We start from the raw sequence: 25,580 nt of genomic DNA, 5'->3' as shown, positions 1-25,580 counted from the left end.
GACAGCTTCCTGAGCTTTTTCAAAAGACATGTTTATTTTATGTGTTAAAGTATGTGTGCTCGAGTGTATGTGTGTGTACCAAATATATGCAGGAGTCTACAGAGGTTAGAAGCACATCCCTTGTAATTGGAAATGCTGTTGTGAACTAAACTCAGATTATCTACAAAAGTACCAAGCACTTTTAACAGGCTAAGCCATTGCTCCAGCCCTAGCTTTCTGAATTTCTAAGGTCACTATATGTGTTCTTCATTGGGACAGCTATTGCATTATTGCTAGCATTCATTCATTCTCTCCACATTTAAAGACATAAACAGGGCCCAGGCTCTGCTTTAGAGGAACTCATGGTCTAGGTGGGAAATATCCCATAGTGCCTCATGCTAAGTTGTAATCTCTGTGTATTTGTATGTCTTATCTTTCCACTTCTGTGATAGCACAAATCATCTTTTAAGCTTATTTGTCTTTCTTTTAGCCATGACTTAGTATGCTGTTCAACTAATAGTCTCTTGACTTAGGGGGTAATCTCATTTTATTTATTTATTTATTTAGTCAGTCTATCTGGTTGCTATACTGTATTTTTAAATTAATTAATTATTTTTTGTTGTTGTTCTGAGACAGGGTAGTCCTGTGTAGTCCTGGCTGCCCTGAAACTCACTTTGTAATTCAGGCTGGCCTCAAAGTTATAGAACTCTGCCTGCTTCTGCCTACTGAGTGCTGGGATTAAAGGCATGTACCACTTTGCCCAGCTAATGTTTTCTTTTTGTTTAAGACACAGCCTCCTATAGTCCAGACCAAAGCTGATCTTGAGCTCCTGATCTTCTTGCCTCTGTCATCTGAGTGCTAACACATCTGTTTTGTTTTTATTTTTTCCAAGATACAATCTTACTATATACTCCAGGCCAACTTTGGACTTCCAGTACTACTATTTCCACATCCTGAGAGCCGGGATTGCAGGCATGTACCAACATGTATGCCTTTTACTTTATAAATTAAGAATGGAGGCACAGAAAACAGGCACCTGGGTTAGACTGCAAGTGAATCATGGTGGAGTCATCTCAGACATAGTAGAGGGCAGGTGTGGTGGTGTGCCTGGAATCTCAGCACTTGAGACGTGGAGGCGGGACAATCAGACTCATTCTGATTTAAGCCCAGCCTGGCTACATGAGATCCCGTTTTCTTTTTTCTTTTTTTTTTAAGATTTATTTATTTATTTTATGTATATATGAGTACACTGTAGCTGTACTGATGGTTGTAAGCCATCATGTGGTTGCTGGGAATGAAGGTTGCTCACTCTGGCCTAAAGATTTATTTGTTTTGGTTTTTTGGATTTGGTTTTTTCGAGACAGGGTTTCTCTGTGTAGCCCTGGCTGTCCTGGAACTCACTTTGTAGACCAGGCTGGCCTCGAACTCAGAAATCCACCTGCCTCTGCCTCCCAAGTGCTGGGATTAAAGGCGTGCGCCACCACTGCCTGGCTTGATTTATTTGTTATTATATGTAAGTACACTGTAGCTGTCTTCAGACACCCCAGAAGAGGGAGTCAGATCTCATTATGGATGGTTGTGAGCCACCATGTGGTTGCTGGGATTTGAACTCAGGACCTTTGGAAGAACAGTCAGTGCTCTTAATCACTGAGCCGTCTCTCCAGCCCAAGATCCCATTTTCAAAATGTGTGTGTGTGTGTGTGTAGTACAAACTTTGGAACCAAAGACTACTGTGTCCATGGTGTCAACATTTCTAGCTCTTTCTTAAGTCATGCCCTAGTATAATTGTTTGGTGTTGCTATACCAAAATACCAGAGATTGGGTAATTCATACAGAATAGAAATATGTTGGCTCACAGTTGTAGGGTCTGGGAAATCCAAGGGCAAGATCTGGTGGGCCTCTGGCAAGGGCTGTCTGCTGCATGGTAACATGGTGGAGGCATCACATGCTGAAACAGAACAAATGTGTTAGTTGTCTTTTTAGAAAGCCACACTGCTAGCCGGGCGGTGGTGGCGCATGCCTGTAATCCCAGCACTCTGGGAGGCAGAGGCAGGTAGATTTCTGAGTTCGAGACCAGCCTGGTCTGCAGAGTGAGTTCCAGGACAGCCAGGGCTATACAGAGAAACCCTGTCTCGGAAAAAAAAACAAAAAACAAAAAACAAAAAAAAAAAAAAAAAAGAAAGCCACACTGCCATCAATGGAGGGCCTGCCCACCTTTGTGACCTCACCTAATTCTAATTCCCTCCAAAGGGCCTCACCTCCAAATATTATCAATAGTATGAGTGCAGAGGCTAAGCTTTTGACACACAAGCTATTGTATATGGGTGATCAAATCTTTGAAGCGGAAGACATTTAAAGTATGAATTTGGTTCACACAGTAAGTAACATTTCTCATTATGTTCAGAGTCAAGCTGCATGAAAGGAAACTTAAGATAGACTCCAAAACCTTCTAGGGAAGACAGAGTGGGCAGCAGTTGGTAAGCCGAAGCAGTTTTCCTTTCATAAAACAATTCTTGTGAAAAAAAATAGCAATGTAGACATTTTTTCTTTTAGCACAAAGTAACACTTGAGTTATCTAATAATTATCCAAGTGAAAGTGTAAAGTGTACAGCCATAAGTTTTTATTTATTGTGTAAGAACCATAAGGCAGAATTGGACCCATAAGGGATTTAAAGATTTTCCAGCTTAACGGTGAATGTATATGAAAGGAGATAGTGGCAGTTTGAATAGGAATGGCCCTGTAGGCTCATAGATTTAAATGCCTGGTCACCAGGGAATGGCACTATTTGAAAGGATTAGGAGGTGTGGCCTTGTTGGAGGAAGTATGTCACTGGGGTGGGCTTTTCAAAAAAGCCCATTCCAAGCCCAAAGTCTCTCTCTTCCTGATGTCTGTGGATCTTTATCTGAAGATCATTAGCAGAATACTGGCTTCCAGGCAGCTAGGATGAGGGTCTTAAGCTCACACCCACAGTGACACATCTACTTCAACAGGGCCACATGTCCTAATAATGCTACTCCTTGGGCAGAGCATATACAAACCATCACATTCCACTCCCTGGCCCCCATAGGCTTGTTCAAACATATGAGTCTATGGGGGCCATACCTAAACATAGAATAAAGTAAAATATGTTTAGTCCAACTTCCAAAGTCCCCATAGTCTATAGCAGTCTCACCAATGTTAAAAGTCCAAAGTTCAAAGTCTCTTCTGAGATTCATCAAATCACTTAACTAATCCCCAAAGCAAGACAGGAAACCAGCTGGGCAAACTCCAAACTCTGCATCTCCATATCTGATGTCAAAATACTTTTTAGATCTCCAACTCCCTTTTCATCTTTGTTGACTGCCACAAACTTCTTTCTCCTGGGCTGGTTCCACTCCCTGTCAGCAGCTTTCCTCAGCAGATAGCCCACGGCTCTGGCATCTTGAACATCTTGGGGTCTTCAAGGCAACTTCTATGTTACAGCTCCTTGTTTTACTGTCTGGGATCCACACATGATTTGGCTCCTTTAAAGGGCTGGCATCATTTCTCCAGCTCAACCTTAGCACTCTAGGCTCAGGTTGGTCCACTCCACTGCCACTGTTGTTCTTGGTGGTCATGGCACTGGCATCTCTGATACACTGGGGTCTTCCTCTGAAACTAGGCTTCACCAATAGTCTTTCATAGGGTCTCTTCATGGTGCCAAGCCTTGAATCCTTTGCAAGACCCCTTCAGTACTGAGCCATCAATTGCATCTGAGGCTGCTCCTTCACCAATGCCTTCCATGGCTTCTCACAGTGCCGAGTCTCAGCTGCTCTCCATGACATCTTCATGCCTTCAAAACCAGGACCACCTGGGTGATTCGTACACATTACCAAGTCCAGCTGCAGCAGGAGGTACAGCCTTGGCTATCTCTGGAACACAGCCTCTGTGCTCTCAGAAAACACTTCCAGAAGATTTCACCTCAGTGATGCTGGTCTCTTCTTAATCACCACTCATTTCTTAGCTCCAGCAAACCAGCATCAATAGTCCCAGTAATCCCTTCTAGTTCTCACTCTAAAGCCAGGGCCACATGGCTGAAGCTGCTGAGTTCTGCTGCTTGCTGGAGGTGCAACATGGCCCCCTTGTTCTACTACATTACCAAACCAGCTTTCTGTTTTCCAACTCCTTCACTGCCTAAGCTTGATGACCTGATGCCCAGCTAATTCCTGTATTTATTTCTTCTGCTTGTTTTGTTAGTTAGTTAGTTAGTTAGTTTGTTTGTTTGTTTTTTCGAGACAGGGTTTGTCTGTATAGCCCTGGCTGTCCTGGAACTCACTCTGTAGACCAGGCTGGCCTCGAACTCAGAAATCCACCTGCCTCTGCCTCCCAGAGTGCTGGGGTTACAGGCATGTGTGCCACCACCACTTGGCCTGTATTTATTTCTTTGGTTTTTTTTTTTTTTTTTTTGGATTCCCCCCCCCTCCCCCAGACAGGGTTTCTCTGCGTAGCCCTGGTTGTCCTGGAACTCACTCTGTAGACCAGGCTGGCTTCGAACTCAGAAATCCGCCTGCCTCTGCCTCCCAGAGTGCTGGGACTAAAGGCATGCACCACCACCGCCCGGCTCCCTGTATTTATTTCTTAAGTGAGACTAACGATTTAGAGAAGCTGTCGAAGACCTGAAAGTTAAAACATTGAATACATTCTTAAAAATTTAAAAGTGATTACACCCCATTATCCATCAAGGTTTGTAGGCCAATGTCAGCAATCTTCACTAAGGGGGAAAGGGAATTAGTTTTTACTAGAGGGCAGACTATGTAATTCCAGCCCTATTGGCAGTCTAGGCACAGCCAGTTTTCAAGTTCTACAACACCCATGAAGTTTTGCTATAAAAGGTCCCATGGGTTAATAAGCAATGCGAAGTCCTACAGACAGGTGGGTCCCTGGGCTATTCCTCCAAATCTCATAGACTACCCTTTGCTTCCAGTTCAGAGCTGCCAGCTGCCCATGGCTTCTCTATTGTCACTCTTCAGATTTTGCATGTAGGAAGGGAGAAGTCACTGGGTTAGTCTGTCTGAAAATATTTTTAGCAGTTTAAATGGCAGAGAAAATACTCTTTAATCTAATTTTGCTTTGGCCTTGCCAAGTTTGCAGAAGGAAGGCAGCTCTCAGGTCAGTATTTTAGGAACTGCCTACAACATTTCTGCTTCTATATTTATCATCCCTTACCTTTGAATAAGAAGGAAGAAGGGCTAGCCTATACTAGAGTTTAGCATCTTCCCCCTAAATAATAATAAAAGTAATAGTAAATATAATATAGAGCATATTTATGTTATATTTACATATTAACTATTATTATTATTAACTGTGTCTGTGTATGATAGAGGCACACATGTCATGGACTGCATATGGAGGTCAGAGGGCAGTTTTGTGGAGGTGGTTTGCTCCTGTTCCTTCTATCTTGGGTTCCATGGATTAAACTGAGGTTGGCAGGCATAGTGGCTATTCCTGGTTGTTGACTTGACTTTATCTGGAATGAACTACAATACAGAATTGTGGGGCTCACCTGTGATCCTAATCTGGAGACTCAGAGGTACAAGTTTCTGACCTGGATCTTGGCATGGAGATCTTGAGGCATAGCGGCTATGAATCCCAGATTAAGATGGGGAGATCCGAGTTCAAGGTCATCTGGGACGAAGCAAGTCCCAGATCCAGGCGTGGATTCACACCTTCTTCTGGAGACCTACATAAGAACATTGCAAGAAGAAAGATTCACTTTCTCTCTTTTGCCTGCTTGCCTTGTGGGACTGAGCAACTGCTAGATCCTTGGACTTCCATCCACAGCTACTGCTGACCATTGTTGGGGAGTTGGACTACAGACTGTACGTCATCGACAAATTCCCTAACTATATAGAGACTGCCCATAAGTTGTGACGCTAGAGAACCCGACTAATACAACATGTTTCAGTAACAAGAGTAGTAAGAGTTACTGGTTGAGACCTTCCCGCCACAGCCACATCAGTTTCATTATGTATGCTAGACTGTCCCCAAACTCAAGATCTTTCTTCTTTAGCCTTCCAAGGACCAGGATTAGAAAGAAGACTGTACCATAATTGCTGGCCCTAACATTTACTTTCCTCATGCTCCTAAGTATTCTAACTCAGCATTGGAAATGAATCTGTTTTTCTTGAAGCTCCAATCAAACAAAACCCCAAAAGATGATTACCATTTTAAAATACAAGAAAAGGGTTGGGCATGTTGGTGCATACCTTTAATCCCAGCAGTTGAAAGGCAGAGGTAAATAGATCTCTGAATTCAAGGGCCAGCAAGGTCTACATGAGATCCTGTCTTTTTTTTTCTTGTTGTTTTTGTTTGTTTATGGGCTGGAGCAATGGCTTAAGCCATTGAAGGCTAGGCTCATAATCAAATATGAAATAAAATCCCCAAATAACAATACCAAAACCAAGAAGAGAATAATCAGGTTGGCATGGTGGTGTACACTGGAGTCCTAGCACTTGGAAGGCAGAGGCAGGTCCATAGGAACTCAAGACCAGCCTTGACTACAGACCTTGTTGCAAAACTACATAAAAGGATACTGACGTAGGCAATTACTTTTACCTCCATACTTCTAATTATCTTTCTGAGCCAGGAGTGCTAGCTCAGGCCTATAATCTGCACTTGAGAGACTGAGAGCTGCCTCAACTTTGAGGCTACATAATGAGAGCCTGTCTCCAAACAAACAAACGAGCAAAAAAAAAAAAAAAAAAAAAAACAACAACAACAACAAAAAACCCAAACCAAACCCAAAAAGGGGGGAGGCTAGGGAAGGAAGGCAGTGATAGGGTCTTTGCCTAGCATGTACAAGGCTCTGGGGTTGTGCCATCCCCAGCGACACACAGGCTCACTCCCTCCATTATAGGGAGTTCTCCTTGAACTTTGTCCCAATCCAAGACAAAAAGCACAGTGTGACCACTCCAGAAAGACCCTGAGGTATCCGGCTCTGGAAATCCCTTGATTACTGCTTAACTTCCAGCTGTGCAAAGTTCAGTTAGTTCTGCCCTTGGTTTTAGGTTTCTTGGCCTCAGAGGATGCCAAGAAAGTTTGTTTAAGGCCACCTATGGAAGCAAAACAATGGATACATATCCCTCTCTATGCCCTGCATTATGACTGGCCCAGGACAGGTACTTACACAGTCCACCTACGATGACCATTCACAAGAATGGCCATGCCATGCAGTGTTGTTACAGTGGAGGTTTTAGCTGTGAGGTTGTGTGTGCTGACATCAATCCATCCTACTGCAGAAGCTGAGGAAGTCGGTCACAGAGATGTTTTCAGAGAGCAACCCTGGACCAAGATTTGATTCCTTTTCTATGTGAGGCCTTGTTATGTGAGACCCATGTTAGACTCAACCACTCCTTGAGGTGTGTTACAGGATATATGATCATACTGTGAACCCCAAGATTGTGTCTCTTGCTGGAAAATACTGTTTCTAGATGTGGTGTGGCACATCCTTAGCACACACCTTTAATTCCTCTGGCTAGAATACAGACACACCCTTAATACACACCTTTAATCCCAAACATCAAAAGTAAGGTTAGTTGTCTCAAAAAAAAGTAAAGTTAGTTTGTAGAAGGAAGCACCTTTGAAAGTGATATCTTGGGGCTGGAGAGATGGCTTGGTGGTTAAGAGCACCAACTGCTTTTCCAGAGGTCTTGAGTTCAATTCTCAGCAAGCACATGGCAGCTCTCAACCGGCAGTAATGGGGTCTGATGTGTCTGAAGACAGCTCCAGTGTGCTTATATAAAGAAGTAAATAAATAAATCTTTTTTTCAAAAAAGTGATATCTAGTTGAGTGGCAGACAAAGAGACAAATCAGAGGAAGGTTTGACAGAATGGGATATACCCAACTCTTATTCAGTTGAGTTTATGCTTTCAGAGACTTAAAATACATGATGACAGGACAGCTGAGAGCTCACATTTTGAACCACTAGCAGAAGGTGGGACACACACACACACACACACACACATACACACACACACACACATATACACACACACACACAGAGGAATGGGAATGGGGAGAGTCTTTTGAGACTTCTAAGCCCACCCCACCCCCAGTGACACACCTCCTCCAACAAAGCCATATCTCCTAATCCTCCCCAGATAGTTCTAGCAACTCAGGATCAAGTATTCAAACCTGAGCTTATGGGGGAGCCGGGGTGCTCATTCTTCAAACCACCACAGTACCTTAAGTCTAATAGTTTTCAAAGGGTTACTATGGAAATGTATGTATCTGAGGGTGCCAACACCACTGCTGAGGACTGCTGGTATGTGGTCAACAGAGCCAGGCATTGCTAGATGCAAGTTAATCAGCTCTATATATGAGAGAATTGGTCCACTGGATCCCCATGTAGATGTAATCCACATCATCAGCTAAGTGCTATTCCCATACACACTAGGTTGGCTTCAAATGTAGCTGTTGTCATTCATTGAAGATGGTGCTGTTTCAAGTATTTCCAAGAGCTCACTATTTGAGGAAATGGGAAAGTGAGGCCGCTGGTTATGGCACTTCAGTTGTGTAAGCAACACACTTCTCTAGTTTGGGTTTCTAGCTGCCTAGTAGTTGAGTGGGAGAATTTACATATTCAATTTTAATTCATGTATGTCTGTATGTCTCCCTGTCTGGACATGTACTGCATGCACACAGTGCCCTTGGAAGCCAGAAGAAAGGGCTGACTCCCCTGTAAATAAAGTTCTAGAAAGCAGGGTGTAGGCTCTGGGACCCCCCACCCTGGGTCCTCTGTAAGAATAGTAAGTGGTCTTAATTGCCGAGTCATCGCTGCAGTCCCAAATTTCTATATTTGACTTTAGCTTTTGAGTCTACTATGTAGACTAGGTTGGCCTTGAACTAACAGAGATCTCCTTGCCTGCAGAGAATTGGGATTAAAGGTGTAAGCCACTACAGCCTGCTTTTATTAAAAAAAAAAAAAGTAGGAGTGCTCTCTTTGAATGTATGTATGTATGTCTACTATATGCATGCCTGCTGTCCAAGGTCAGAAATGGGCAGTGGAACTGGACTTATGAACACTTGTGAAACACCACGTGGGTATTGGGAATCAAATCCAGGCTCTCTGCAAGAGCATCCAGTGAGTTCTCTTAGCCTCTGAGCCATCTCTCCAGCACTCTCCGAAATTTAAATATTTTACTATGTAACTTAAACAAATTCTGTGCACGCCTGTTCCTGGGGGTGTATGAGCATGAAGATGCCCAGGAGGGCGGAGGCACCAGGTACATTGGAGCTGGGGCTGCACGGGTTGGGACCCGCCTGACCCAAGCGGTACGAATGGAAGGAAGACCTGCCTTTAACCCTTGACCCAGCTCTCTGCCCCTTAGTATGTAACTTTTTGGGGGAAGGATTCTAGACAGGGTTTCCCTGTCTAGCCCTGGCTGTCCTGGAACTCACTCTGTAGACCAGGCTGGCCTCTCACTCAGAAATCCGCCTGCCTCTGCCTCCCAGAGTGCTGGGACTACAGGCGTGCGCTACCACCGCCCGGCTAGTATGTAACTTTTAATTACATTGTTTTTTCATTTGGTTTGGTTTTCTCCAAGACACAGGGTTTCTCTGAACGCTGGTGCTCAGCTCGCTCTGTCTCTGTCTCTGCCCTGGCTGTCCTGGAACTCCCACTGTAGACTATTCTGGCCTCAGAGATCCTCAAGCTTCCCTCTCTCAGTGCTGGAATTAAAGGGGTGGACCACCACACCCAGCTGTAATTATACTGTTTTATTACATGCATTGGTTTGGATATTACAGTTAGCTATGCTTTTTGAAACTGAAAAAAAAGTAGTTGTATTATCTATGATTTGTTATTTTAGAATGGTTACAGGGAGTGTTAAAAATACTTATTATAGCTTCCTGGTTCTTAAAACTGTAACAAACAGTTGCATTATCTCTGACTTGTTACTCTATTGTGTTTTAAAAGGCTGTTAAAAAAGTTATATTTCCCCTAAGCAAACCCAATAAACTCTTTGGTTTACTAAGAAGCAAAACAACATATTTATATGTTTTAAGTAAAACATTGCCAATGCGACCTCAACAAGAAGAAAAGCATCATCCCATTGTTACACAAAATGAATATTAAAAACAACAGGGTTTTGTAGTCTAGTGGTCTCTTTTACAGATGAGAAAGATTGAGAACAAAAGCGGAAAAGCAACTTGCCTGGGGATCCTTTTATTGTTTCCGTATCTCTTTAAAAGTTCGGTTTCAATCTTACAGACTGGAAAAGCAGAAGAGTTGTATTGTAAATTAAGTGATGAGAGCTAATTGTTTGAATTCTGGCAACGGAAGGCCTCTAGGGGGTGGGGGTGGGGGGTGGGAAGTCTGGTGTTTTATTTGTGAAACTGAAGGTCAGAAAAAAGTACCTTTTAGGTGACTTGTGTGTTGGCTAAAAGCTGAGGTCTCAAATGTATTCTTTTGTCTTTGTTGTTTAAGGGTATGTGTTTTTGAAGCCAAGGACTTGGGGGTGGTCCGCTTAGAAGCGGGGACCACCAGAATCTGCCCCTTTGATAACAGACCCCCCCCCCCTTTTCCTTCATAATTCTCTTGTCTAGTGGAGAGAGGCCTGAGAGGCAAGTCACCTCGGTCTGGGAGTCACGGGTTGTGTCCAGCACACATCCTCGCCTCCCCGGGGTCCTAGGAGAATTGCTAGAAAAATTCGGGGTCCCTTGCTGTGCTAGCAGCCACTGGCCTGGTGGACAAGAATGCTGCGCGGAAGGACACAGGGGCCTAGCATGACTCACACATGAGCGGAGGCCCAGGGTCCCGGGAGGGTCCTAGATTGCCGGCTCTAGATTCGCGTGAGATAATCTTATTGTTCTTTCAGAGTGGGGGTGCGGGGGGTGACATGCCCGCTCCCTAGGCAACGGCGATCAGAAGCTTCCAGCGACCCGCACATCCCCTACAGAGTCCCTGCTCAGGTGGACTAAGGTCGCCATCCAGCCTTCCATCTTCCTCCTTCCCTTGTGTAGCTCCCTTCCCCCTTTCTCCTCCCCGCCCTCCCGCAATTTTCTCGTCCCTCCCTCCCTTTCCCAGCACTAGTCAAACGAGTTTCCCTTCTTCACAAAATGGCCACCTTGCTGGACACCCACGGTCACGTGATCCCACTGCCCTTCCACGGAAAGCCAGGGCTCACTAGGCCAGACAAAGCCAACTACATCGTCTCCATGGCCGGGGACGCATAGGAAAGGCCGAGTGCTAGAAAGAAAGATGGAAACTGGGTGCCCAGGGGGAAGCAGCAGCAAATAAGCCTAGTTTAAATCTTAGGGCCTTATGGCTAGAGGACGATCAGAAATAATTTCTCGCGAGATCTCGAGAAAACACTAAGATTAGGGTCCCTGGCGGAGATCAGGGGAAAGCAAACCCAAGAGAACCAGAAGCACATATAACGCAGGGTTCTTTATGGGCGGGCAAGGACGCGGGTAACTAGACTGCCTTGGAAATCTCACGGGACTAAGGCGAGCAACGCACCGTAAGCAGGCAGCAATCCTAACGGCAGTGGCCTGCCGCCGGGGAGAGGAGGGCACACGTCTTACGTGCTGACGTAGCAGTCCTCCGAATCGGTATATAAGATCGGTGGCCGCGCGGTGCGCTTCAAAGCCGCAGTTCTCCCGTGAGAGGGCTTTTGCGGGGAAGCCAGCATTTGCTCAGCAGCGGAAGACTCCGAATTTTCGGTACTCTTCAGGGATGAGTCATGTGGCAGTGGAAAATGCGCTCGGGCTGGACCAGCAGGTGAGCTGCAGTGGTCGCTGCATCAGTTTCTCCCTTGCCCTAGCCTGCCTTGTGGCGCAGCTCCTAAGTTCTGCTTTCTCCTTCCCCGGCTCCCCGGATGGCTCTGGCTGCCGGGGGCCAGTATCTAGGGGGCTCTGGAGGGACTGGATGCTTGCGGGGAGTGCTAGAGCCTGTTGTTCCTCCAGCACGGCTCGGCTCGCGGTATTGTCCCTGGCCCCAGCACAATGGCGGCTTTTGTGTCTGTGCGCAGGCGAGCCGAGGGGGAGGGGGCGCGCGCATTCGGGCGCACGCGCGCGTACCCTAGTTGATTAGTGACCTGCACTTGGGACGGGGTGGCGGGGGTAGATCGCCCCGCGCGCGTGGCGGCGCGCAGGCCGGGGTGGATAGTTTTGGTTTCGGGATTCATGGGGCTCCATGGCTCCAGTGGCTGAGGGCTCTCCATTCGGGAGGCGGCGACAGCGGCGCGCGGGCTAGCCGAGTGTCCCCGCGGCGCTGGAATGTGGGAAGGGGCGCCGCGGGAGGGGGGCTGGCCTCAGCGCGGGCTAATGGCGGCGGCCTCCTTTGTGTGGCTCTGGCTGCCTGTGCCGCGCGGTCGCCCCTCCACCCCAGCCCCCACCCCCACCCCCACCCCTCCCCCAGGCCTGCCCGCCGGCGGGCTGGTCTGCAAGCCACCCGGGTTTCTCCCGCACCGTAGGCCCGGTGTGTCGCGGCAGGGGAGGCCGCGGTTCCCGAGTGGAAAGTTTTGTGACGCAGAAATTTCAGGGCGGATTGGGCGGGGGGAGGAGGGGGAGGGAGGACGGGGCCGCTGCGTGCGCACTTGCGCCGGCCTTGGCGGTGACGCGAGCCACCCAGCGCGGCCCTTGCTCAGCCTTAGGCTCCAGGAAACTGGAGCGCGGTCTGAGCCCCGCACGCCTGCCCTTTACCTGGGCGCAGGGGGCGACCACGCGCCTTGCAAGGGACGGCCCACTCTGGGATCCTCTAGAGGCAAAATGCCCGGAATAGGGCAACAGATAACTTGTTGCAGCCGATGAAGTCAAATTGGGAGATTGATTGGTCAGACCTGGTTTCTGATTCCTTAATCGAGACTCCCATTTCTAGGTTTAGAGGCTGGGAGCTGAGGATCTTCTTGCCTTGCCTTGCCTTGCCTTGCCTCGGGGTTAATGGCCCGCTACAATAAACTTCCGTGTTGTGATACATTGTAACTTAAAATGGATACTGTTTCCTTTTCCATCAAAATATTTATACCAAATGATACACTTATTTTGTAACGAGTACCAACAGTGCATTTGTCAACTTTGTTGCTTCTTAGATTATTGTTGCCAAATAATAAAAACAAAATTTAAGAGAGATGGTTAGAATGATGGCTCAGCCATTAAGAAAACTGGGTTCAATTCCCAGCACCCACGTGGCAGCTCAGTGGAGAGGTAACTGCAGTTCCAGGGTTTCCGACACCCTCAAACCACCACCAGTACACATTTAAACAAATCATTTAAAAAGTCTCAGATTGTAATAACTACGGCTTTAAATGGCAGCTACTGTATCAGAGCATGGCAACATTTTTGCTAATGACAAAGAGGTTACATCTGTTTTCAGGCTAGCGATACTTGTAGCTTGCCAATATCATTGAACTTAAGCACAGAGTAACATTTCCTTAAAATGTAACAGTTCCATCATTTTTTTTTTGAGAGGGGGCCTCCTTTTCATTTGTGGTTTATGCAATAGTATCCATAATAGTGCTCAGCGGGTAAAGGCATCTGCCACCAAGCGCCATGACTTTGATAGTCCTGGTCTTTAGTAGAGTTTGAGGCTAGTCAAGGCTTCATAGTGAGACCCCCCCCCCCACGCACATGCGCACACGCACACAGGCACACACTGTAGCAGGCATACACATACATAAAATCTTAAGAGCTTAAAAGAATGAAGATAGCTTGTAGCATTTTTGTCGAATCTTGCTAATAGTATAAGGAGATGGGTAGACTTGGGAGAGGTTAAAGCCAGGAAAATGTCCTTCAGTAAGAACAGCAAAGGATATTAATGACTAGTACTGTGAATGTACAGCTAAATGGGAGAACAGAAATTATTTCAGTTTTATTCGTAGTGCTAAGTGGTGAGTATATTGATAAAATTGCCTTATGCAGTATTCTCCCAATTTAATATATTTGCGCTGTGTTTGAGAATAAAGGAACTAAACAATAGTCAAAGTTTGTCTTTATGCTTTTACGTTTAAAATAATACCAAGTATCAAGTTAGTGTTTAGAAAATTTTTTAAAACAAATGGTAAAAATGAATCCTACACTCATTTAACGTGTGGCTTTTGTTTTTAGACAGGGTCTGATTTAGCCCAGCTATATTGCTGAGAATGGCTTTGACCTCCTGACCCACCTCCACTTCTCTACTACTGAGACTACAGCCACAAATCATCACACTTTATGATGTACTAGGAATTAAAACTCAGGGCTTCATCCTTCAGTGGAGGCTAGCATTCTATCGACTAAACTAAGCTCTGAGCACCTTGTTAGTATTTTAAAACAATTTTATTTGGCTGCCCTGACCTCAGGCTTAAAAAAAAGTTTTTCTACAATGTGTGTATCATGTCTTTGGAGGGCAGAAAGAAGAAAGCAGTGAATCTGCAACTGGAGTTGTTGAGTTAGGTGCACTTGAATACTAGAATTAAGTTGCTTACCACCATGCCTGGCTAAAATTCTGAGATTCAACATAATTTGAGTTTTAGTTTCTCAAATAAGGAGCTTTACTATGGAAAGTGTTTGTTTACAGAACAAATATTTTGAAAGATGGAATTGAATTTGGATCCAGTTTCTGATTTTGTAACTTGCTTTTTGTGGTATTTATAGTGGCACGACCTTGTGTTAGAACTCTATACTCTAGTGCATTCTTGGTCACATTCTAAACTTTATTAATAGCTGTGTGGGCTCCAAGAGGCAACTATTTGAATGTGGGACCAGGAAACAGGAGTATTTTCTTTCATTTGATTCAACATTGAAACTAAAAATCTGATTTCCTTCTAGTTTGCTGGCCTAGACCTGAACTCTTCAGATAATCAGACTGGAGGAAGTACAGCAAGCAGTAAGTAAAACATTTTATGGATATATTGAATATCAGAACTAGATATCTTAATATTTCCTTGTATGTTAAGAATTTAATGAACACTTTTAGAATGCACTTTCACTGGCTAGAAGATAGAAGTGCTGGGCATATATATAGGTCCGTAATCACATCCATTGTTCATCTATCACTGCTAAAGGATATTTTTAGTTGGTTTAGGACTTTGTATGTATGTGTACAGGTATACCCTGTGAGATGATACATATAAATATGCACACACACACACACACACACACACACACACACACAGTACTCCATCATCCTAACAAATCTTTCAAATATTTAATTCAGAAGTGCAAAGAGAATTAGGCTAGCCGGGCGGTGGTGGCACACGCCTTTAATCCCAGCACTTGGGAGGCAGAGGCAGGCGGATTTCTGAGTTCAAGGCCAACCTAGTCTACAGAGTGAGTTCCAGAACAGACAGGGCTACACAGAGAAACCCTGTCGTCGGAAAACAAGAGAGAGAGAGAGAGAGAGAGAGAGAGAGAGAGAGAGAGAGAGAATGAATGAATGAATGAATGAGAATGAGAATGAATGAATTAGGATAAATAAGCACTAAGTAGCGTAGCCAGTTAGCTGGCTGTCAGGTACTTACTAACTGGCTAACAAAGAGCGTTTCCCACTCAGACTCACCTGCCTCTGCTGGGATTAAGGGCAAGTACCACACATTCACCCAACTACTAGGCTTAAAGTTGGCTTTTTCTTTTAAATGTAGCATAGGCTGGTCTTAAGGTGATCTTCCTGCCCTGCATTAGCTATGATTACAGGCATAATACCTATCTTAAAGTTATACCTTGCTCACCAACCCTTTAAAGTTGTTAGGAGTATTTGATTTTTTTAATAGGGAGTTTGATGAGAAGTTTTACTGTGAAGATATTTGGCATTTTTTATTAATTGTGTGTTCTTTCAGAAGGGCGCTATATCCCTCCTCATTTAAGGAACAGAGAAGCTACTAAAGGTGAGTCCTTAATACCAGCTTGGTAGGTTCCTAGGAACTTTGAGAACCTTAACTCACATCACACCATGGGAGGTTTGAGAGTTGCCTTCAGTGTCATGGTTTTTGTATGAATTATTTAGTCTCTTATTACATCTTGCTTTTAATTTGAGAAAATAGGTGGGTACCATGGTGTATAGTCCAAACTACATGAGAATAGTTGTTTTTTGTCTTAACATATGACAAGAAGATGGACAAGATAAGTTAAACTATCAGGCACATTCTGGTGAATCAGTAGTGATTCACAAGAATTCTTTGTCAAAAGAAATTAGAGGCAGGATCTTAAATTTTACAACTAGAAGAAAGATCTGGAGACGCAATTAAGTTCTTGATTGCTAGGGAAAACACATGGCTGGGTGGGTAATGGTAGACACAAAGGAGAAAGGAAAGTAGCTTATAAATGTCTGACTAATAAGATGTCCTCGAAGCTACTTCAACCTTAATTGTCTTAAATGTAACTGTCATTGGTGATCCCTACTTAAATATTTATATTTGACTTTGTATTGAGAACATATAGGGGAGAGAGTTTGAATATTTTTGATATTGTTAAGCTTGTAAATAAACCACTAAAATGATACCATTTGGACTATGATTCACGTGTACAAAGCATTCTAGTTTTGCTATCGGAACTGAAAAAACACTAAACCAAATAATCTGAGATGCTAATTGACTGTTTCCTTGTAAATTCATTCACATCTATAAAGTGAATGGCAGAAAGTAGTTATGATAGAAGACAGTACCCATAGTCCTCTTGCTAAAGGCAAAGTTGTTGACCTTAGATGTTCATTCTGAATATTCATAGCCTGTCAGATTTCATGATATGCTATTCCAGTATTTTCTAGTGGAGAGAACTGGAGACTTAAGGTATGTCTTAGTTATCTTTTGCTGGCCCCTTTACAATATTTACATTGGCATTTGATACCAGATGGATAAAAGAGCCAGTAGGCTTAAAATTCAGAAATATTAAGACCATGTGTTAATAGAATTTTATTTTGTTTTTTTTACTTGTAGGATTCTATGACAAAGACAGTTCAGGGTGGAGTTCTAGTAAAGATAAGGATGCCTACAGCAGTTTTGGATCAAGGGGTGACTCAAGAGGGAAGTCTAGCTTCTTTGGTGAGCGTGGAAGTGGATCCAGGGGAAGGTAAATAAAAAAAACATTTTACATATACTCAATAGTACTTTAAACATTTCTATCCTATCAGGATAAAGTGGATGTCAGGCATTGTATCTACCTAACTCACTACATTTTCTTAGCTTGAACCTATTACATAGAAATCAGATGAAAGTACTGTGTTGCTACACTCTAATCCCAGCACTTGGAGACAGAGGCGGATGATCTGAGTTCTAGGACAGCCAACACCTCTTTAAAAAAACAAAAGGAAAAGTGCAAATATGAAGTCAGTTTCTTTCTCTAGTTTTTCATTATCTGTTTTAGAAGTAATTTCATACAGTGAATAAATGGCCTGATTTGCTTGAGCTCTTTGTAGACTCTTATGGAAAAATACTTATAAGTGTGACAAACTGACCTCATGTGCCTAATAGCTATGGTTAGTCTCCCGTCTCCAGATTTTTGGCAAACAGACCTAAAATAAACATCTTTATTCAGGTAAGGATTTTTTTTTTTAAACTTATTTAAAAAGCTGTCACATGAATTTTTCCTCAGATGTCTGTAATCTGAACAATTGATGTTTGGGGGTGCTTTTTTAAACTCTTTATTGCTAAATACATTTTGACAAACACTTTGAAGGCCTTGGCTACATGCCCATTTAAATTTTTTTAAGCTTTAATTTTTAATGATAGAATGTGACAAGACTGGGCTATATGACTTTAGGGATTAGATTAGATATTGATTTTTAGATGATATAATATGCTAGTTTGAACTGTTCACATCTTGTAGTTGATCAATTCCTCTGTGAGGTTTTCTGGAGTAATCTGATATGGTTAAGGTTCTGATTTAGTCCATGTGGTGCTTAGGTTTGATGATCGTGGACGGGGAGACTATGATGGCATTGGCAGCCGTGGAGATAGAAGTGGCTTTGGCAAATTTGAAAGAGGTGGAAATAGTCGCTGGTGTGACAAATCGGATGAAGATGACTGGTCAAAGCCACTCCCACCAAGTGAACGCTTGGAACAGTAAGTTTTTGAAGTATGCTATTTTGTGATGAAATCTTTTTTGTTGTTATTGCATGTGAATTTACCAAACTATTTATTTCAGGGAACTCTTTTCTGGAGGCAATACTGGGATTAATTTTGAGAAATATGATGACATTCCAGTTGAAGCAACTGGCAACAACTGTCCTCCACACATTGAGAGTGTAAGTACTTGCTTTATGGAATTACAGAGAAATATAGCCACACATTTAGAGCTTGGAAAGGGAGATGTTGGTGTGTGTAAGTAATTTGCTTTTTGAAATAGGAAGTAGGTCCAATGTAAAAGCCCAACTTAGTAATCAGATGTTAAAATTTTGCTTTTGCTATTCACAAATTAATATAAATCAGCTTCAGGTAACATTTCTACTTTCTCCATGCCATTGAATTTGACAGTTCAGTGATGTTGAGATGGGAGAGATTATTATGGGAAACATTGAGCTTACTCGTTACACTCGCCCAACTCCAGTGCAGAAGCATGCTATTCCTATTATCAAAGAGAAAAGAGACTTGATGGCTTGTGCTCAGACAGGTAAGCTCATTGAATGTCGCTTTTTTTCTAGTAAAAAAACCACATACTAGATATTTATGGGTTTGTGTACAATGGACATTTGGCAATACTGAATTCTATTGTTTGTAGAATCCATATATGATACATAAACAATGGCTGTATTCTATTATTAATCCATATTTAAAAATATTAGCTTGTTCCTAAATTTGCTGACTATGTTTTAGTCAGCTAAAGAGGTTATATGGAATTTCTGTGAAGTTTGGGCATAAAGTAAAAGTACTAAATGGCTACTAGTGTTGATTCTCAGGAGTAATAAGGAGGGTTTTCTTGTGGTCTGCTGATGAACATATTTCTCTTACCAGGCTCTGGAAAAACTGCAGCATTTCTCTTGCCCATCTTGAGTCAGATTTATGCTGATGGTCCAGGAGAGGCTCTGAGGGCCATGAAGGTAATTTTTCTTGGTGTTGGAAATGAGGCCTGGGGCGCATTGTATGTTAAGCAAGTGCTCTGTCATTGAGCTGTATGCCCATTGCTGTGTTTCTTTATAAAGAAGAGTTATTGTGAAGATTTTAGGAAGCTATTGAAAGAGTTCCAAGTGATGCTAAGATTAGTCTAATGAAGTTTTAGGTATAGTGTATAAATTACAAAGGGAAATGAATTTTTATATTAATGTAAGTGATAATTTAACATGCAGATTGATTAACAAATCTCTATTTCTTAGGAAAATGGAAGATATGGGCGTCGTAAACAGTATCCAATCTCCTTGGTACTGGCACCAACGAGAGAATTGGCAGTGCAGATCTATGAGGAAGCCAGAAAATTCTCATACCGATCGAGAGTCCGTCCGTGCGTGGTTTATGGCGGTGCTGAGATTGGTCAGCAGATTCGAGACTTAGAACGTGGATGCCACTTGTTGGTAGCAACTCCAGGACGTCTAGTGGACATGATGGAGAGAGGGAAGATTGGCTTAGACTTCTGCAAGTACGTGCTTGTTAGCTTCTCATTATGTAAATACTGAGACAAGTGGGTTACCAAAAATTTAGGATAGTAACTAGATCCAAGGACAGAGGGGGAAAGTCAGCAGGTAGTTAGTGGGAAGGTGCTTGCTGCTGAACCTGGCAGCAGGACTATTTTATTCCCTCACCATCAGAATGGTGGTACTCCTGCAGCTTGTCCTTTGCATATACACACAAAACTTGAAAACAATTTAACAAGTGAGCTAGTTGCCTATGTGATCTTGATAATTTTATCTTGACAAGAGTCCTTTGTTGGTTTTTTCTATGTAATTTTATTGAACAGTGTTAACTACATTGGTCAGATCATTTAAATTAATTAGCAGATAAAACTATAAATTGCCTTCATTTCGTCTCAAAATCTTAAATGTTTTGTCATTGCAGATACCTGGTGTTAGATGAAGCTGACCGGATGTTAGATATGGGGTTTGAACCTCAGATACGTAGAATAGTTGAACAAGACACTATGCCTCCAAAAGGTGTCCGCCACACTATGATGTTTAGTGCTACTTTTCCTAAGGAAATACAGGTACTATTATGTAATTTTCACTTACTTAAAGATTATTTCAGTAGATATTTTCAGGGATTTGTTATGCAGTTCAGGCTGCTTTCTGACCCTCCAACTAGGCTTAAAGGAATGTGTGTGCTACCACACTTGACCAGAAATAAGTGGGGAAGGGGTTGGACTGTCAAAATGTTCCTGTGAGTAAAATTGCCTGCTACCCGAATTTAGTCCCTGGAACCCACGTGATGAGAAAGAACTAACTTCAAGTTGTATTCCTTTTAACATCTACACTTAACACAAGTAATAAAACTGCAAAATTAAAGAATGGCTTTCTTCTTCAGATGCTGGCCCGTGATTTCTTAGATGAGTACATATTTCTGGCTGTAGGAAGAGTTGGGTCTACTTCAGAGAACATCACACAAAAAGTGGTTTGGGTGGAAGAGATAGACAAAAGGTCGTTTCTGCTTGACCTCCTAAATGCAACAGGTAAAACTAGCTCTGTGTGACTACATAATGAGTATTTATGTAACGAGAATAGTCATTAGCTCTATGACTATGTAATGAGAATTGTTTGAATCACCATCATTTACCACCTATTCAAAACATTGTCATATGTCCATTTTAATTGTCTATATACATACTTACAAAGTACTGTTTACTAATAGTGATAAACCTTATTTTCAAATTCAGGCAAGGATTCCCTGACTCTAGTGTTTGTGGAGACCAAAAAGGGGGCAGATTCTCTGGAGGATTTCTTATACCATGAAGGATATGCTTGTACCAGTATCCATGGAGACCGTTCTCAGAGAGATAGGGAAGAGGCCCTTCACCAGTTCCGCTCAGGAAAAAGCCCAATTCTAGTGGCTACGGCAGTATGTATAATACTATGTATATTTTTTTACTCTCAAAGTTGATTTTGTCCAAAACAAAATGTAACAAGAGTTATATTTCAGGTAGCAGCAAGAGGACTGGATATTTCAAATGTGAAGCATGTTATTAATTTTGACCTGCCTAGTGATATTGAAGAGTATGTGCATCGCATAGGCCGTACGGGGCGTGTAGGAAACCTTGGTAAGTGTTTAGTTACCGGATATCCTGATTGTTTTACTGTGATAGCACAGGAAAGAACTTTATAGCTTTTTTACTTATGACCAGGTTGCCCTTGACCTCAATAGAATCTGGTTATCTCTGCCTCCAGAGTACGGGATTAAAGCTGTTTTCACAGCCATGCACACTGGCTACAATTTATAGTATCTTAAATATTATGGTTCCTATTTTGATACACAGAATTTATTAAATAGCTGATAGCCTTTTCTGGAGTACTTTTTGTTTATGTGTGGGCTTTTTTTGTGAACTGTTTTAGGTCTTGCCACCTCATTCTTCAATGAAAGGAATGTAAATATCACTAAGGATTTACTGGATCTTCTTGTTGAAGCAAAACAAGAAGTGCCATCTTGGTTAGAGAACATGGCTTTCGAACACCACTACAAGGGTAGCAGTCGCGGGCGTTCTAAGAGGTAAGGTGGTATACACATGATGCACAGGTTGGGGGCATGAGAACTTATTTCTCAGTATTGCTTAAGATAATAACCATCACTGCTTACATGACCATGGCTGTCCCCGCCCCTTGCAGCAGTCGGTTTAGTGGAGGGTTTGGTGCCAGAGACTACCGACAGAGCAGTGGTGCCAGCAGCTCCAGCTTCAGCAGCAGCCGTGCAAGCAGCAGTCGGAGTGGCGGAGGTGGCCATGGCGGCAGCAGAGGATTTGGTGGAGGTAGGAGTCCTTTGTTTTAAACCTTACTGTCTCAAACATAAGACCATTTGGGGAACTTCAACACTATAGCTTGCAATAACTTTTAAAGGGAAAGATTGTTGCTAACAATGGATGACTGAATTTCTTTTATTTTTTCCTCTCTCACTAGGTGGCTACGGAGGCTTTTACAACAGTGATGGATATGGAGGAAATTATAACTCCCAGGGGGTTGACTGGTGGGGTAATTGAGCCTGCTTTGTAGTAGGTCACCCTGCCAAACAAGCTAATATGGAAACCACATGTAACTTAGCCAGACTATACCTTGTGTAGCTTCAAGAACTCGCAGTACATTACCAGCTGTGATTCTCCACTGAAATTTTTTTTTTTTAAAGGGAGCTCAAGGTCACAAGTAAAGATGAAAGGAATAATCAGCAGCCCTGTTCTGAAGGTGGTTTGAAGACTTCATTGCTGTAGTTTGGATTAACTCCCCTCCCGCCTACCCCTATCCCAAACTGCATTTATAATTTTGTGACTGAGGATCATTTGTTTGTTAATGTACTGTGCCTTTAACTTTAGACAACTTTTTATTTTGATGTCCTGTTGGCTCAGTAATGCTCAAGATTCCAATTGTTTTTGACAAAATAAATTTACTGAACTTGGGCTAAAATCAAACCTTGGCACACAGGTGTGATACAACTTAACAGGAATCATCGATTCATCCATAAATAATATAAGGAAAAACTCAAGCGGTAGCCTGTCTTAAGGCTTTGGATACTTGCAGATTGGGGGAAAACAAAACAACAAACGTCTTGAAGCATATTAATGGATTAGTTTCTAATGTGGCAAACTGTATTATGTTAAAGTTCTGATTTGCTCACTCTATCCTGGATAGGTATTTAGAACCTGATAATAGTCTTTAAACAAGCCATTCCAGTCATGATGAGGTGATGTATGGATACATGCATACATTCAAAGCACTGTTCTCAAAGTTAATGCAAGTAAATACAGCAATTCCTCTTTCAATGTTTAGGCAGATCGTTAACTATGAGCTAGCCAAATGTGGGCATGTTATTACAGGGAAAGTTTAAAGGTCTGATAACTTGAAATAGGTTTAGGAGAATTCATCTACTTAGACTTTTTAAATGCCTGCCATAAAAGAAATTGAAATGGTAGAATGGCTGACCATAGCAATGACCAGCCCTCACTTAGGGCTCTGGATGATTTTTGGTCTAATAACGCATGCTAGTGTTGATGTTTTTTGGTCAAGATGGGGATGAACAGGAAGAATTATGCAGCAGGCTTTATTTTAAATGCCTATTCACATTACTCTGTTCAAGCTGCGTTGAGATGTTAAACTGGCTTACTATAGACTTTGTAAAAAAAAAAAACAAAACTAAAAACTAAAAACAAATGGCTCCAGAAGAGTAACAAACTGAAATATGAGATCACACAGGTTGGAAATATGTACATAACTGCACAAGGTGTCAATTCTGCTCTACAGTGCAGTTTAGTCAGTTTTAGTTGCATAGGTTTCCATTGTATTTATAGTCTGTTTATGCTAAATCTGGCCAAAGATGAGCATTGTCCACCACTAAAATGCCTGTGCCACTGGGAGTTCTGGGCTAATTTTGTGACCAGAATGCAGTGATCAAAATGTTCAATCTTTTACAGTGGCATAGGAAGACGGCAAAAATTTCCTAAAGTGCAATAGATTTTCAAGTGTATTGTGCCTTGTTCTAAAACTTTTATTAAGTAGGTGCACTTGACAGTATTGAGGTCATTTGTTATGGTGCTATTTCAATTAGTCTAGGTTTAGGCCCTTGTACATTTTGCCCATAACTTTTTACAAAGTACTTCTTTTATTGCACATTCAGAGAATTTTATATATATGTCTTGTGTGCGTGTCCTTAAACTTCCAATCTTATTTTGTCTCTTGGAGATTGTTGAACGCAGCTTGTCTAGGAAAGGGATGGGACTAGATTCTAAAATTTATTTGGGACCATGGGAATGATAGTTGGGAAGAAAACTTTGCACACGACAGATTTCTAGATACTTTTTGCTGCTAGTTTTATGTAATATTTATTGAACATTTTGACAAATATTTATTTTTGTAAGCCTAAAAGTGATTCTTTGAAAGTTTAAAGAAACTTGACCAAAAGACAGTACAAAAACACTGGCACTTGAATGTTGAATGTCACCGTATGCGTGAAATTATATATTTCGGGGTAGTGTGAGCTTTTAATGTTAAGTCATAATAAACTCTTAAGTCAAATTAAGCAGACCCGGCATTGGCGGTGTAGCCATAACTTTCTGATGTTAGTAAAAACAAAATTGGCGACTTGAAACTAAATCATGCCAAGGTTTTGATACACTTGTCTTAAGATATTAACGAAACACTTCAAAACACTGATACAAAGTGTCCAGATTCTCAGATGTTTGTTGTGTGAGTTTTGTTTAGTTGTATTTTTTTTTTCAGTGAATGTCTGGCACATTGCAATCCTCAAACATGTGGTTATCTTTGTTGTATTGGCATATTCAGTGACTTGTACATTCAGCAATAGTATTTGAGCAAGTTTTATCAGCAAGCAATATTTTCAGTTACGTTTCAAAATTAAGAATGGGTTTAAACTTGCTGAATGTAAAGATTGACCCTCAAGTCACTGTAGCTTTAGTAGTTGCTTATTGTATTAGTTTAGATGCTAGCACTGCATGTGCTGTGCATATTCTGGTTTTATTAAAATAAAAAGTTGAACTGCACAGTCTCCTTTGTTGTTGTCAATTGTGGTTTACTTTTAGAGGTGAAAATAAAGTTGTGCTCTTGCCTGAATTGCAACGTGTCATTTGATCATTTTTTTTAAATGCTTCTTATAGGCAGAATGAGTGCCATGTGTAAAACAATAGTAGGATACTGTGCATTTTTGTGCTAAATGGATATTGAAAGATATACATTAGTAGTATATAATGTGTATTTGTAGTTTTTTTGAAAAGGGGTTTCTGTAGTTCTGGAATTTGCTCTGTAGATCTGGCCAGCCTCACTTGCAGAGAACCCCCTACATCTGCCTCTGCATCCTCAGTGCTGTGATTAAAGGCATGCCCCAGCACCACCTGGAGTTGTTAAAGAATCTTTATGTGGGGCTGGTGAGATGGCTCAACAACAGTTAAGAGGCCCCACCACTTCATAAGTTCAAATCCCAGCAACCACATGGTAGCTCACAACCATCCTTAATGAGAAACAGCCTATAAAGGACCCAGAGCCAGTTGGGGGCGGGGCGGGCAGGAGGGACAAAGGGAAAGGGTGAAGGGGAATGTAAGATGAATCTTTGAATATTTGGTAGGGAAGGTAAGCTGAACAGTGCAAGGAAGAGTTGGGTAAAAGATGTATTAGTAATCGAAAAGGCGATGCTAGGTATTACTTGGTGAGTATTCCCATTACAGCCTAATTACAGACTTAGTGACTTCAAAGCCAGTTTTTTAAAACTTGTGCACAAAGGAGATGTGAAATTTTAGTTTGAAATGTTGTACAAGGTGAGGAAAGTTGAAAAGCTGTTCATATGACTCCTGAGAATTAGGTACAAAGTAGGCAATTTGGTATAGCAGGGTTCTTGAGAAATAGTTTATGTGTTATATATCTATGGTTTGTAAGGGTCTTAGAACTCTAGACCAAATCTGGGAGCCACCACCGAGCATTTCAGCCTCAGGGTTTTTGAGTTGTAAGTATACAGCATCACGTTCTTGTTTAAGCTGTAGCAAATTTTATTAAAAACTTGCCTGGTTTACTTTTTTTTTTACTAGTCTATTCTGATGTGCTTC

At 42.2% G+C, this 25,580-nt stretch overlaps 1 protein-coding gene and 1 long non-coding RNA gene across 3 annotated transcripts; one reads left to right on the top strand and one right to left on the bottom strand.

Moving 5' to 3' along the window:
* Positions 1–1,670: 1,670 nt before the first annotated feature.
* LOC127675029 (uncharacterized) lies at positions 1,671–7,726 on the bottom strand. Its single transcript, XR_007975429.1, has 3 exons — positions 7,576–7,726; positions 5,502–5,678; positions 1,671–1,927 (listed from the first exon to the last, which is right to left on the bottom strand). It is a non-coding gene; the product is annotated as an uncharacterized LOC127675029 (long non-coding RNA).
* A 3,848-nt stretch (positions 7,727–11,574) lies between these two features.
* On the top strand, positions 11,575–24,597 carry Ddx3x (DEAD-box helicase 3 X-linked). Of its 2 annotated transcripts, none has more exons than XM_052170558.1 (16): positions 11,575–11,721; positions 14,748–14,805; positions 15,755–15,802; positions 16,850–16,982; positions 17,816–17,974; positions 18,057–18,156; positions 18,386–18,521; positions 18,863–18,948; positions 19,222–19,481; positions 19,898–20,042; positions 20,360–20,504; positions 20,709–20,890; positions 20,972–21,089; positions 21,382–21,535; positions 21,655–21,791; positions 21,940–24,597. In XM_052170558.1, the coding sequence occupies exons 1-16, from the start codon at positions 11,677–11,679 to the stop codon at positions 22,017–22,019; spliced, it is 1,986 nt and encodes a 661-aa protein (XP_052026518.1). In that variant the 5' UTR covers positions 11,575–11,676; the 3' UTR covers positions 22,020–24,597. The 2 variants fall into 2 exon arrangements, with proteins under 2 accessions (XP_052026518.1, XP_052026519.1); XM_052170559.1 differs by having other exon boundaries at positions 21,652–21,791.
* The last annotated feature ends 983 nt before the right edge of the window (positions 24,598–25,580 follow it).

The sequence above is a fragment of the Apodemus sylvaticus genome, chromosome X, assembly GCF_947179515.1.
Source record: "Apodemus sylvaticus chromosome X, mApoSyl1.1, whole genome shotgun sequence".
NCBI lineage: Eukaryota > Metazoa > Chordata > Mammalia > Rodentia > Muridae > Apodemus > Apodemus sylvaticus.
This window is presented reverse-complemented; position numbering and strand designations above follow the sequence as displayed.